At 33.4% G+C, this 15,564-nt stretch overlaps 1 protein-coding gene across 1 annotated transcript in view; it reads left to right on the plus strand.

Moving 5' to 3' along the window:
* Positions 1–8,278, plus strand: part of LOC143048570 (uncharacterized) — a 29,714-nt gene extending 21,436 nt beyond the window's left edge. Inside the window, exons 20-25 of the mRNA XM_076222315.1 lie at positions 487–613; positions 1,362–1,403; positions 2,352–2,426; positions 3,283–3,316; positions 4,729–4,816; positions 7,548–8,278. Coding sequence (XP_076078430.1) covers positions 487–613; positions 1,362–1,403; positions 2,352–2,426; positions 3,283–3,316; positions 4,729–4,805 — 355 coding nt within the window. The 3' untranslated portion in view covers positions 4,806–4,816; positions 7,548–8,278. The remainder of the gene's footprint in view (positions 1–486; positions 614–1,361; positions 1,404–2,351; positions 2,427–3,282; positions 3,317–4,728; positions 4,817–7,547) is intronic.
* Positions 8,279–15,564: the final 7,286 nt, after the last annotated feature.

Consider the following 15,564-nt stretch of genomic DNA (forward strand, 5'->3'; position numbering starts at 1 on the left):
TAAATCTAATTTAAGCGAATACGTCTAATTATAGCCTGATATATTTTTCCTTTGTGCAGATATAAGAAGATGTGGTATGAATGCCGATTAGATTTAGATCCCAGATACAAAATAAAAAAAGCAACTACAGGTTAAGAAAGGTTTTCATCACGTAGACTTGGCTCACACCAAACAGTAAGCTGTAAAGGGCCCCCAAAAATTACTAGTTTAGAACATTCAACATTATATGCGAATTAGAGCTATCGTTTTAACGGACAGGCGACAAAATGCACGGGCGAACATTTTTATGCCATAATACATCTTGACTATGGGCGTAAAAACTGATGGGAGCGAGACTTAGTTTGTCGACTTGATAAGTGCGTTCTGCTGTATATAATGCATATATGCCTCACCAACCATGCGAATTCACAATAAGAATAGGACATAATCATCAAAGATCAAATTACTATAGTAGTTTATAGGTAAAGATTTATTTATTTTTCATAGAGCGGGTGTTAAATGTATGGTTGTATTAATACCAGTATTAGGACTATCATGGTTATTTGGAATTCTGGCATATAATGAAGATACCATCATATTTCAGTATTTATTTGGTATTACTACTTCCCTCCAGGTATATATTCATATATATTTATATATATTACTAAATATTAAGTTGTTCTTTAAATGCATTTCTTACGAATTAACAACATATAAAAAATAAGATATTTTTTTCAACTTTAAACAAATAAACGCAGAATTTTGAGATAATGTTTTGTAAAGCACAGCAGCTAGTTTAGTTCAACTTAAAAGGGAGACAGATGATACCAAAATGATATTCAAACTCATATGGAACAATACAGCGAAAAAACGACTAAAACTTTAAAAATAATAAATAAAAAATATCTGATATACAATTTTCTGACATGCATACAGCCTTTATGATGATAATTTCTTTTACATGAGTTGCGCGTGTGGTGAGCATCATCAGAAATTAAAAATGAAAAGAATAACAAAATTAAAGGTATTAAAGAAATAAGTACGATTTTGGTGATTGAATCAATCCGCAAAAATCATTCTTGTAATTCCTTTTTTCAAATATATGACCTAATTCAAAAAACGAAATCAGGTACGCAGAGAAAAGGGTCGTTACTCTATTCCACGTGACTACCTGTATATTTACATTTACGTTTATACATGGGGACATGCATAGCTGCAGTTTCTGAGGGTTATTTCAATACTAAATTTGTTGACATGTTATTTTAAAAACGTTAACGGAACCAATTTTTTGGCACCCGATATGCATGTAAATAGGCAATACAATCTGACAAAGTTGACTTATCTGTTTTTAAGTCTTGTTGTTGCTTTTTTATTTTTTTCAGGGATTTATTATATTTATAAGAGATGCAGTTTCAAATAAAAAGGTGAGTTATGAAGAATTATGTATTGATAACAGTTTCAGTTTGACAAATTGTTGATTCAACAACATCCAGTAAGAATTAAACGTAGTTTATTCTTATCCATAACTTACATAAGTTTTTAGAACTGATAATAACATCAATGGTACCTATTTAACTGCGCCATATGCGATATCGACACCGTATGTCCCTTCAGTTAAATTCGAGGCAAACAATTGAAAACCAAATAGTTATACCGAACTCCAAAACAAATTTGAAAAAGGGTACTCAATAACAACTTAAAAAATCTACGATATCAAGCAACCGAAAAACATTAACCCAAAAAAATGCCATATTCCTGACCTGAAACAGGTATTTCCGAAAAATTGGATGGGTTAATATAAAAATGAGGAGATGTAGTATGATTGCGTATGAGACAACTATCCATCACAGTCTAAATTGATTGAATTCAAAACAATTAAGGCAAACATACGGCTTTCAACAATAAGAAACACAATACGGTATTGTCAGCTAAAAAAACCGACATGAAAAATATTAAACAGTTAAATTGAGAAAAATAACGGCTTAGAATATAACAGATCAATTTACGAACAAAAAATCAAAAGACATGAACCAACAAAGCCACCGAACTAACTCATGAATTAGTACATGCAATTTAAGAATGTTTCGGTGTAAAACATGTTTGTGAGCACTGAGCTCTCATCCGAACCTTGTAAAGTGGTGTAACAGTACAATATAAGATTACAAGTGCAGATCTTTAAGTACTTGCAGTTATTTCTTCTTTCTTTTTAATTTATGATCGTTTATAAAAAAACAATACAATTTTAAATAATGACAACATAATTTATGCACCCTTCCTTGTTTTATTATTCCCAAAAAAAAAAACAGAATAGAGGACATATAATCTTCACGATTTTCACTTACTTATTCATTCAGTGTTTTATTGCATTTTAGTTACACGAAGGAATCAGAAAAGCGTTGCATAGATACAGATCAAAGTCGATGTTAAAAGCAAGCAGTAAAACACAGGTTTGATCACACTTTTACATGTCTTGACGATTAAGAAACAACTAAACAAATCTCATCATGTGAATCACAATTAAAATTTAAGTTATCCATGATCCACATTGTGTTCGAATTTATCAACGCGTCTTATGTTTCAAAGATGATGATTTCTGCAAAAAAGTGACATAGCAAGAAAACCAAACGCCAAGGATAATTACAAACGCAAAGTCATTCACCAATGTACACTTGGTACAAATACATTTTGCTAATAGTGTGTATTTTACCCTACTGAAGGTAAGTCATACAGGAACTTCTTGAGAAGAAACAAAAGAAGTAAGCAGCATCCTTTAACCTTACTTTTCGCTATATAGATGATGTCTTCTCACTAAAAAATCTGCGTCATATCTTGATTTACATATAGAACTTGAGTCGTTTCTTCAATTTCGTTCCCTTTTCACGAATTTGACCTACTGAATTATACCTATTACAGAGTGTGTACTAACATGAGCAAAACGACGGGTGCCACAAAGAGATCAGGATCTGCTTAACCTTACGGAGCACCTGAGATCACCCTAGGTTTTGGTGGGATTCCTGTTGATTAGTCTTTACTTATTGTTTGTTGTGTTTTATGTACTATTGTTTGTTTCTGTTCTTTATTAGCCATGGCGTGGTCAGATTATTTTCAGTTGCCCGCTGGATCTTTCGCCCCTCTTTAAGTGATAGTTTTGTGAAGTTCGTGATTTTCAAAACAAAAGATTGTATCTACAAATTTTTATTCACAGTGTATGAGTTCCAATGTACTAGGTAAAAGATCCGACATATTTTGATTCCTGTCGTTGTACATTAAAATTTTTAAATCTTTATATTATTTTTTTCGTAGTCTTCTGGTTTACAGAACAGATTTGATTTTAAAGGTATGTTAACACTTGTTCTTATGTCATTAATTAAATTTAGAATGGAAATGGGGAATGTTTCAAAGAGACAAAAACCCGACCTAAGAGCAGAAAATAGCCGAAGGTCACCAGTGGGTCTTCAAAACAGCGATAAAATTCCGCACCCGTAGGCGTGCTTCAGCTGGCTCTTAACAAAAAGGTGTACTTGTTCAGTGATAATAAATGTCATAAAAAACACAGAAATATATAAATGAACTTAAATGAAAAGTCAAACAAGATTTCCAAAAGCCAGATGCCTAGTGATACTGGAATCGGGTACTGCGGGGGGTCCGGAAGTTCGTCTTTCACTAGTTATACTGGAATCGGGTACTGAGGGGTCCTGAAGTTCAACTTCCACTAGTTATACTGGAATCGGATACTGCGGGGGTCCTGTAGTTCATCTTCAACTAGTTATACTGGAATTGGGTACTGCGGGGGTCCGGAAGTTCATCTTCTGCTAGTTGTATTGGAATCGGGTATTGCGGGGGTCCTAAAGTTCATCTTTCACTAGTGATACTGGAATCGGGTACTGCGGGGGTCCAGAAGTTCGTCTTTCACTTGTTATACTGGAATCGGGTACTGCGGGGGTCCTGAAGTTCATCTTCCACTAGTTATACTGGAATCGGATACTGCAGGGGTCCTGAAGTTCATCTTCGAATAGTTATACTGGTACAGGTACTGCGGGGGTCCGGAAATTCATCTTCAACCAGTTATACTGGAATCGGGTACTGCAGGGGTCCTGAAGTTCATCTTTCACTAGTTATACTGGAATCGGGTACTGCGGGGTCCTGAAGTTCATCTTTCACTAGTTATACTCGAATCTGATACTGCGGGGGTCCTGAAGTTCATCTTTCACTAGTTATACTCGAATCGGATACTGCGGGGGTCCTGAAGTTCATCTTTCACTAGTTATACTGGAATCGGATACTGCGGGGTCCTGAAGTTCATCTTCAACTAGTTATACTGGAATCGGGTACCGCGGAGGTCCTGAAGTTGATCTTCAACTAATTAGATTGTAATCAGATACTGCAGATTGTCTGAAATTCATCTTTAATAGTTACATTGTTATGATTACTGAATTTGATATACGTTGAAAAGGATTCATATAATCGAGTATTACTAAAAGCATCACATCTTATCCGTATACATCACTAAATGCATAATTCCTTAGTACAGGTAGACCATCTTACCCTTATTAATGGAATACCTCTTGATGAAGATTATGTATCCAAATCCACTAAAGCTTTCAAACATAAAAATGATTCACAGGACATAGATTAGCCTGCTTCCGGTAGAAAAATCTAGAACATTTAAAGAATTCTCTTTCATTTATTGAAAAATAAATGATGAGTGTGTAAGATAGAATAGTGCATTCTTTAATTTTTTTTAACAAGGTAACCAAATGAGTTCAGATGAATATCCATACGACAAACCAATGAATGCCCATCTGAGGATGCGGACTTTTATTTGAATGTAAAATATGTAAGTGTGAAAGAAATAAGGTATAGGGAATTCTTTTGTAACGTTAACTTGTGAGAATTGGAAACTATAAAATACACTTAGAAACTCCAGAGAATATCAAAATGTATACGAGTGAAAATTTGGGAAGAAATAAGACTCAAAGCTTTATAACAACATTGTTAATAACACATCCCTACGAAATGTGTTATCGAAAGGTCCAAAATATCGTGAAATGAAAACCATTATTTGGATATACAACTTTAAAATTTTGATGGATTCAGGCGAGGATTATGCCAGGCAATAGGCTAAGCGTGAGAAGGAAGACGTAGACACTCTTTCCGAGTGGATTAAGGTAGTGAGGTCGTTGATAAAAATTAGAATTAAGAAACTGAATGGGTCTATCAATGCCCATGCTACGACAATCTTTAAAGACCCTTATATTGCATAACACTTATCATCTTAACTTCATGACAAATATGTTGCTGTCCCCAAAGATAAAACCCCAAACAACATCGTTTTTGTGTGTAAAACTCATTACATTAAGTGCTTGATAAACAAATTAGGTATTGACAATTCACTTGGAAACCGAACATATACCCTCACGACACTTACCAAAAAGAAAATCCTGGATAATCAGAGGTCTGTTCTATGTTCCTTTGGAATTTCAAACAAAGATGATGAACTGGATCTTCAATCACTGTATTGGATACCTAAACTGCATAAGTCTCCTTACAAACAACGGTATATTGCTGGGTCTTCCAAGTGCTCCACGAAACATCTTTCTCAATTATTAACATCTATTTTATCAGCAATCAAAGTTGGCGAGACTCTGATGTGGATACTTAAAAATTCCAAAGATCTTTTAGAGTACATACAATCTAACTCTCTTTCATCTTGTAATAGTATTAAAACATTTGACTTTTTTACACTTTATACAAGTATTTCACATTCCAAACTAAAAGACAAATTGAAAGAGTTGGTATTTGGCTTTGTTTCATAAAAAAGAATGGCCAACAAAGATACAAGTATCTTGTCTCAGGAAGGGATAAATCCTCCTTTGTAAAGGATCACTCTGATTCAAACAAAACATTCTCTGAAACTGACTTTATCAAAATGCTTGATTTCTTGATTGACAACATATTTGTTACGTTCAACAGACTATCGGTATTCCAATGGGAACGAATTGTGCCCCTTTTCTTGCCGACATGTTTCTTTATTATTATGAGGCTGACTTCATACATGAACTTCTTATGAAGAAAGATAAGAAGTTAGCAATATCCTTTAACTCTACTTTGCACTATATAGATGATGTTCTTTCACTAAATAATTCACAATTTGGTGACTATGTCGAACGCATCTATCACATTGAACTAGAGATAAAGGATACACCAGATACAGTTAAGTTGGCCTCATATCTTGACTCACATCTAGAAATTGACAATGAGGGTCGATTGAAAACAAAACGTTACGACAAAAGAGATGATTTCAGCTTTCCAATTGTGAACTTTCCATTTCTAAGTAGCAACATTCCAGCAGCACCTGCATACGGTGTATATATCTCCCAATTGCTACGATATTCCCATGCTTGCACTTCCTATCATGATTTTCTTGATAGAGGGTTGTTGCTATTAAATCAAGAGTTTCAAATGGTGAAGTTGAAATCATCTCTCCGTAAATTTTACAGACGCCATCACAAGTTGGCTGACTCTTATATATAACCACTTCACAAATGATATCGGATATGTTCCTTACGTCGTAACTACAATCCCCTTCCCTTTCATGAATGTGACCTACCGAACTAGACTATTTACCGGATTTGTTATCTCATAAGCAACACGACGGGTGCCACATGTGGAGCAGGATCTATAAAAAAGAAGATGTGGTATTAATGCCAATGAGACAACCATTCACAAAAGATCAAAATGACACAGACATTAACAACTATAGGTTACCGTGCGGCCTTCAACAATGAGCAAAGCCCATACCGCATAGTCAGCTATAAAAGGACAATAAGACAATGTAAAACAATTCAAACGAGAAAACTAACGGCCTTATTTATGTAAAAAAATCATGTCTGCTTACTCTTCCGGAGCACCTGAGATCACCCTTAGTTTTTGGTGGGGTTCGTGTTGTTTATTCTTTAGTTTTCTTTCTTGTGTCATGTGTACTATTGTTTGTCTGTTTGTCCTTTTCATTTTTAGCCATGGCGTTGTCAGTTTATTTTCGATTTATGAGTTTGACTGTACCTCTGGTATCGTTTGTCTCTCTTTTATAACAGGCCGATACATACATAGTAGAACGAAAAACGACGAATAAATTAAATCTACATCAAACTTCTTAAAATGAACAACACAAACATCTTTAAAAAGCTGATGGTGATCGCCTGAGAATTGGACCTTATTGCTTCAGCTAACGTATTATTGAATTGAAGTTTGTTTCTGAAACTATTTGAGGAACAAAATAAAAAATCTAAATTTAATATGAAAACAAAAGTCCTACATGAAATAGCTTATGTCGTATGGGGTAATCGAATACGATGAAATATGAAAATGTATAATTTAAACTTAGTATAATGGTATATCAAAGATTACTTTTACTCAAGGTGAATAAGAGTTCATGTATACCAACGTTAATGAACTTGTCATATTCCATTTACAACTTAAACTAACAAGACTGACAGATAAAACAATTGATAGATGGAAAGAATAGTTTTTCAGTTTAAACTGTACATTTATTTTGCTTTTATTTTCAGACATCAAGAATTCCTTCAATGAGAGAAAAAGAATAGTAACATACACCAAACAAATTGTCAAACTAGTGCATGTCTAATGCAATCAATCTAAAACTAAAATTTGATGAAATATGAAATAATTACTGACTGTCGTATGTTAGCTATATTAAACTATCACAAAGATTTTTGTTTTACAGAATGTTTTGAAAGAATAATTGGTAAACATACACTGAAATTAATAAGTTCATGGTCGTCAATAATGGGCCTTAATATATTTGTTCGTGGATGTTTTGTGTTGAATGTTATTCCTTCACATTTATCTTGTATACTATTTGTTAATTTAATCAGTAAAAAAAGTAGCTGAGAGAGGAACATCATCCGAGCTTGTTAAAAAGAAATACTATCTTCAAAATATCTTGGTATATTCTGATTTCAGACATATGTGTAACAAGTAATGACTGTATGTACGACACATGTATATGCAAAATAATCAGTACTTACTGTTTGTATATTTACAAGATGTTTTACACTTTAAAGATGGAATGTCTTTTGAAGATTTCATATTAATTCTTTTGTTAAATGATTATTTTGTTTGTCACAAAATAAAATCGTATTGTAAACCAATTATATATGCATTCATTCGAACTGAGGGTAAACATATTTGTATTGATACATTTTGTTTACCCTAAATGTAAATGTGATAGTACCCTATATTTAATGTATCAAATGAATATTAAAGAAATTACTTTTTCCATTTGACATTTTTCCTGAACTTATTTATATTTACGACCGACTTTTGAATGGAAACGAAGGAGATATAGTATATACCACTTTAATATCAACACAACAAAGCTCAAAACTGCTATTTTTCTTATTCTATATTTGATAAAGTGTGTTGTCAAAATGTATATACAATCGCTTTATGACGTTGTAAAACTTCTGCTTTGTTTCATAAGGGAAACTATTCAATTTTTTTTGTTCGAGGTGAGACAATGTTCATTCAAAGGTTTAATTGGTATCAATTTGCTGTCGCCATATATTTGAATATTATTTTTTTATGCAACTTACGTAGCAGTTGGATGACCAAAATATAGTAGTCCCCAGTAATAAAAATGTTTAAACTTATAATATTTTATTCATGAAAGTATATTTGTACGTTTAAATGTACGATAATAGACATAAATATCAATAAATCGTTTGTTTGGTTTGAAGCGAAAACACATAACACCATAAATACAAAAGTCATAAAATAAAAATAAATATGCATGTCAATAGATGTACAAGTGTAAAGAAGGAGAGTCTATACAGTTTCATATCAACTTCTCGGTGAACCTAAAACGTCCTGCTGTTACTGGTGCTGTTCGCAGTGACGTCATGATAACATATCTTATCTCAGGACTGAACCCTTAAAATTTTAAAAATAATAACGAATAGTTAATCAGGTACAAAAACGATTGAAATTGAGAGAAACTATTTGTATAACTAGCATCTAAACAATGTACTTATTTCGCCATGAATCTATAATTTCGCGGTTGACATCGTTTGAAGTTGCGGATCATGGAATAGACTTCCATTTTATGGACTTGACGCAGTGTAATCATATCTTTTGTAAAGGGTGGATTGAACCTAAACTTCAAACATGCATTGAAAAATACGTTTTTTTATTTTTTTTATTGTTCTATGACTCTACTTCACACAAAAAACATGAAGATCAATTTAGAAATAAATAAGTCAATAGCATGTTTAAACATCGCAATGAGAGGAGACCCTCATAAATCAGTTGTGGTTTTTGTAAGTCATAACGTCACATTCGACGTCGATTCGAGGGTTTAAATGTTGAACACTGATTTGAGAACGTGGCGTCAGATTCGGACGTCTTGTTGAGGAACGGACGTCGATTAGAGACCCAACGTACAAAGAAAACACATACATTTGTACTTGTAAAAGAGGGACGAAAGATACCAGAGGGATAGTCAAATTCTTAGATTGAAAATAAACTGACAAAGCTATGGCTAAAAATAAAACGACAAACAAACAAATAATTGTACAGAATACACAACATAGAAAACTAAAGACAAAGCAACAAGAACCCCACCAAAAACTGGCGGTGATCTCAGGGGCGCCAGAGGGGTAGGCAGACGCTGCTCCACAGGTGGCACTCGTCGTGTTGCTTATGTAATTACATACATAAATTCGGTAAATAGACTAATTCAGTATGTCGCATTCGTTACAACGGAAGGGTGTTGTAGTTACGACATAAAAAACAAATACGATATCATCTGTGAAACGGTTATTCCATAACGTTCAACAAACTCGTGATGGCGTCCGTAAAATTTACGAAGGAATGATTGCATCGTCAACATTTGAAACTATTGGTTTAATAGCTTCCTTGTGAGCAGCAATCCTCTTTCAAGGACATCATGATAGGAAACACAAGCCCTGGAATATCGTTTCAATTGGGAGATATATACTCCCTAGGCAGGCGCTGCTGGAGTGCTACATAGAAATGGAAAGTTTACAATTGGGAAGTTGAAATCATCTGTTTTGTCGTAAAGTTTTGTTTTCAACTGACCCTCATTGTCAATTTCTAGATGTAAATCAAGATATGAGGTAGCTTAACTGTATCTATAGCATCCTTTACCTATTCAATTATACCAACCATGTATGATTTCAGGTGTCTTTGTGCTCAGAGGTCAACTCCCCTCCCCCCATATATGAGTTGGCTGAAAATTTAATGCATTGATATCTGAATGTGGGTCACATTCAAGCCGCACTTCTGTACCCACTTTTAACCAAAAACCGAAGTAATCCCCCCACCCTTTAGGAAGTACACAACTAGTTCAATAGTCCCATTGCTTTCTATGATAAATTCCTCTGTTTTAAGCAGGCACACCTCTTTTGTTTAAAGTTAAAAAAAAGTGGCAATCATTGCATTTCAAAGCAACACTTTATGGTGTCTTGTACTGAAAAAATCAAAATACCTTTAATGGCATATACAGTCGAGGCAAATAGGAAATTGCATAATATTATGAAATAGCATAATTATACTTACATCTTGTGACAAATTTGAGTTATCTTTCTTAGACTCGCCTTGACAATTTAGACATGGGAGATAACAACTGGTGTCTTAAAAGAATTGTAAGGGAGACAACTCAATATTATCATAAGTATAATTAGGATATAGCAGAAATTTAATAATCTGTTTAACATTGATTTATTTTTGTACCAATTTATGTATTGATAAGACCTTATAGTATTATCATGATTATTATAATTTAAATTTTTGCACGAGTTATATTTCAAAATGTTTAATCTCGCTGTTCAAATCATACAACGTTTTCATTTTTATTCACAATTGCATGATTTTGTTGTGTTATTCTTTGACGTTAACGGTAAATTTTATCAGTGGTAAAACGGAAAACCCTCGTGTTTTTATTATTATCATCATTATCATTATATGCATAACAAATGTTTCTGTCTGGTTTTTCTCTCGTGCAATAACATTTGAGAAATTGATTGTATTTTTCTACTTGTATTTTAAGAGAATATTTTTTTCTAGATATTTGTTTACATAATTATAAATCAAGTTCGGCTTTTATAATTAATGTTTCCGGAATTACGAACACCTTTCACCGTTCTGGTATCCTCTCTGATCTTTCGCGTCGTTCCGAAATCTTTAGATTTGATTCAAAATTTATATAAGAAAGAGTTAAAGACATATCAAATATACATATACATTTATTTTACCTCCTATAGATTTATAGGGATATGATTGGTTACAGGACTACACGTGGTGACTATATATATTTGATATAGGGTGTCTTAAAAAAATATAGGGTTATTTAGCATACAGGACACAACATAGAAAACGTAAAAAAGATCAAAACGAACCCCACCAAAAACTATTGGAGATCTCAGTTGATCCGGAAGGATAAGCAGATCCGTCTCAGCATATGGCATCCGTCGTGTTGCTCATGTTATTACAAATCCACTAAATAGTCTTATTCAGTTTGTCACATTCATCTGTGAAACGGTTATTCCATAACAGTCAACCAATTCGTGATGGCGTCCGTTAAATCAACAGACGCAAAAAAAATGATAGATGTAATGATTAAATTCATTAAACAAATGTTAAGATAATTAGTTATTGTTGGAGTTTGTTTTTTTGTATAAAAAATGGTAGGTTCTTAATACTAAGTAAGGAAGACTTAATATATACTACACTTAAAGATAGTCAGTAAAATAAGTTCGTTGCACAGTGGACTAGTGACCTAATCGCTCTCACTCCATATGGAACTTACTGACCCCGTATATACTGTAGATTAGGCCACCAACACACCATGTAACTAAAATGATATACATGTGTTTCGACGCTAGACAAAAACTGACGAGGAAATGTAGCATCTGGCCACAAAAAGCTTTTTTACTGTAGAGGCTAGTAGGTCGAGTGGTATAGAGCGTCGAGCATATCGCAATGCGATTTGGTGTCACGATATCTCAGTAGCAGGAGTTAAAATCCCGGCCAAGGAAGAACAAAAATGTGTGCCTGCAATTTCTCAATAATATTTATGTCCCTTAAATATGTTTCTTGTTGTACCACTGCTGGAGGCATGAATTTCTCCAAATACTTCCCTCAAGATAGTACCAGCTAATGAAACAAGTGGCCCCCTTGAATTCTGGCATTTTCATACCTCGTAGTATTCTGTTGCACCTTTTCTATTAATTCAGGATACAGTTTGTACAATTAAGGCAGAAACATATGTAAATGTGTTTTTATACATGACCCATTTTCTATGCATTTCAAAGATGAAATGGTTGATTTCTGGTTTGTCTCTTATATGTTAGTTTTTAATTTCTATGAAGAGAGTATAACTACTCAGTTGTCTCAGTCTTTCATTTATATATTCTGTTTTAATCACGTGCACTGTGGTATTATTTAATCTGCTTTTCGAATAACTTTTTTTGTTTCGTTTCAGGGAATACATTCCTTTTCTTTCCACCGTAGTGAGATAATAGCGTGTTATTTGTAATGTTAAATTATGTATCTCAGTATAAGTTTTTGATATATTTGTCTTAATTGCATTGTTTACAAGTTCCGGTTCAAATGCTTAATTTGTTAAAAAGGGATGACGTTTTAAAATATCACCCTTGTCAAAATTTATATTAACATGTCTTGAAAATATATTGTAATCTGTATTAATACTAAGTTTTGAAAATTTCGTCGAGGGAGATGGTATATCCTTTAATGAGTAACACAATTTCATCGTTTATTTTTTTTCAGTCGTGAATATTTGAACATATTCATGTGCCTTTTCAATTGATTTATTCCTTTTGAGAGAGTGAATCCTTGTCTTTCTAATTTTTCTTAAAGAAGGTCCTTTTCATGATCGCCTTTTTAGTTTGTCTTTTTTTTTTTGCTCTCTTTAGTCATGCTTACAGATTAAAGGAAATCACCAAAAGGCAGCATGCAATTCATTAATTGATGTAATCTTGATTCTTTAGTTAGCCTGCATTAACTCACAAACCAATCAGATATTAGTTATCCAATAGAAAACCATAGTAAGGGAAGAGGAGAACACCCTCCTAGACCTTGCAACCAATCATCATTCATTGCTTTATGAACTGATACGTGACCAGATGCATTACCAATTCGACTTTATAATTTATCAGACAATTAAAAAACATTCATTGTTATATTGCAGATCTCAGCAGGCCGCTGATATTTACAACTTTTACATTACATGATTATCAACATATTCCTCTCACTTAAGAATCTCTGACGTTTCGGTTTTTACATTTACTTTCCCCGTATTCTCGTGGGCACATAACTTTAATATAAAATTGACGTAATTGATGAACCCTTTAACCTTTCGATTTGATATTTTCGATAGGAATTAGAAACACATTATCAATGCACTATTGCTTTTGCTGATAACAATCGGTGCGTTTAATTATTATGTATTCATTAGGACCAGCTTCAGTGAAGTTATGCATTAATCGTTTTCACAATTTAAAATAGTATCTTTAATGATTTTATTTCTCAAATTGAAATAATGAGATATTTGTAAACATTTGTGTTTCATCATAAATGCATTGGGTTCATTGATAAACTAACCAGCTGTGTTCTGCTCGATCAATTATCTATTAATTATGATTGTGTATCTCAGTAGCATGGGTTCGAATCCCGGCGAGGGAAGAATTTACAGATCAAACAGCAACCCAACAATGTTAGATCTGTAAATTAGCTTTCGCAATTATTTTGTTTTTTAAGGTCTTTCCCCTACGTAAGGAAAGACCTTATTGTTTTTCTAATGGTTTTTTTTCTTCCAATATTTTTTTGACATGCCCTCCCCCCGTTTCTATTGAAGTCATCAAGACCAAATATTGACCATCGATATATCTCATTATGACGTATTACCAGATGAGGCTGTGTAGGATTTCATCATCCCCTTTGAGAGTTCTATCCCCTTGAAGCATTTTTTTTTTATTTGCATTTTTCTTGAAAAGTATTAGAGATAGAATAGAATTAAAAATGGCAGCATGTACAGGAACAGATGACAATGTTAATAAACCTAAACGATTAGTAGGTTATTTACCCTGATAAGGAGTTATTCCCCTTGAAAAATTATACATTTTTGGAATTTTTTTATTTCGAAAACCGGAAGTCATAGAGACTTGGGACCTTCACCAATATTCTTTAAATCATGTGACCTTTAATTTGCACTCAAGGTCAAAGGTCACTGAGTGCAAAAAAAAATATGCTGCAATTTCAAGCTTACATATTAAGAAAACGATAAGAGTTTGCTGCATACATACTGTGTATTAAATGTTCCTCTCGACGATCTCTACATTTTATACATACTCTCAATAATGTCCGACCGTCTGTTCAAAAGTTGCATCAAGATGATTAAAAAAGGTATAATATTGTGTGTATATCCTTGAAAAGGTAACAGAAATCAACCTACTATAAACTGCAAAAATGAACGTGAGGAAAGACCTTATTGTTTTTCTAATTAAGGTCTTTCCCCTACGCGAGGAAAGACCTTATTGTTTTTCTAATTAAGGTCTTTCCCCTACATGGGAAAGACCTTATTGTTTTTCTAATGTTTTTTCTTTTTCTTTTTAAGGTCTTTCCTCTCCCGCCTCTTGTTTCTGTTGAAGTTATTAAGACCAAATATGGACCATCGCTAGACCTCACCAAGATGTATTACCAAATGACTCTGTTAAGGATTTCATCATCCCTTTTAGGAGTTATCTCCCTTTTATTGATTTTTTTCAACATGCCCCCCCCCTCGTTGGTTTTAAAGATATCATGACCTTAATTGGACAAAATGTAGATCTTATCATGATGTATTACCATGTGAGGCTGAATAGGATTTCATCGTCCCCTATGAGAGTTATATCCCCTTGAAACAATTTCTTTCCTTTGCATTTTTCTCAAAAAGTATAAGAGATAGAATCGAATTCAAAACGGCAACATGTACAAGAACAGAGAACAATGTTAATGAACATGTACAATCATTTTGGTATTAACCCTTATAAGGAGTTATTCCCCTTAAAAATTGTACCTCATTTTAGAAAAATTGTATTTCGAGAACCAGAAGTCGTAGAGACTTGGGACCTTCACCAATATTCTTTAATTCATGTGACCTTTAATATGCAGTCAAGGTCAAAGGTCACTGAGTGCAAAAACAAATTACGCTGCAATTTCAAGCTTACATATTAGGAAAACGATAAGACTTTGCTGCATACATAGAGCGTATAAAATGTTCCTCTCCACGAGTTCTACATTTTATATGCAAAGTCCAAAAATGTTCGACTGTCTGTTCAAAAGTTACAACGGAATTATTCTTAAAAGTATAGTATTTTGTGTATATCTTTTAATGGTAACAGATATCAACCTACTATAAACAGCAAAGATGATCAGTAATTGAAGACCGTCCATTTGAGGGCAATGTCTGGTCATGATGAAATTTCACCTTGACCTTAACAGTATACAATGACCTTGACCTTCTGATATTTGAAAGGTCAAGTGGTC

The sequence above is a fragment of the Mytilus galloprovincialis genome, chromosome 10 (genome assembly GCF_965363235.1).
Source record: "Mytilus galloprovincialis chromosome 10, xbMytGall1.hap1.1, whole genome shotgun sequence".
Taxonomy (NCBI): domain Eukaryota; kingdom Metazoa; phylum Mollusca; class Bivalvia; order Mytilida; family Mytilidae; genus Mytilus; species Mytilus galloprovincialis.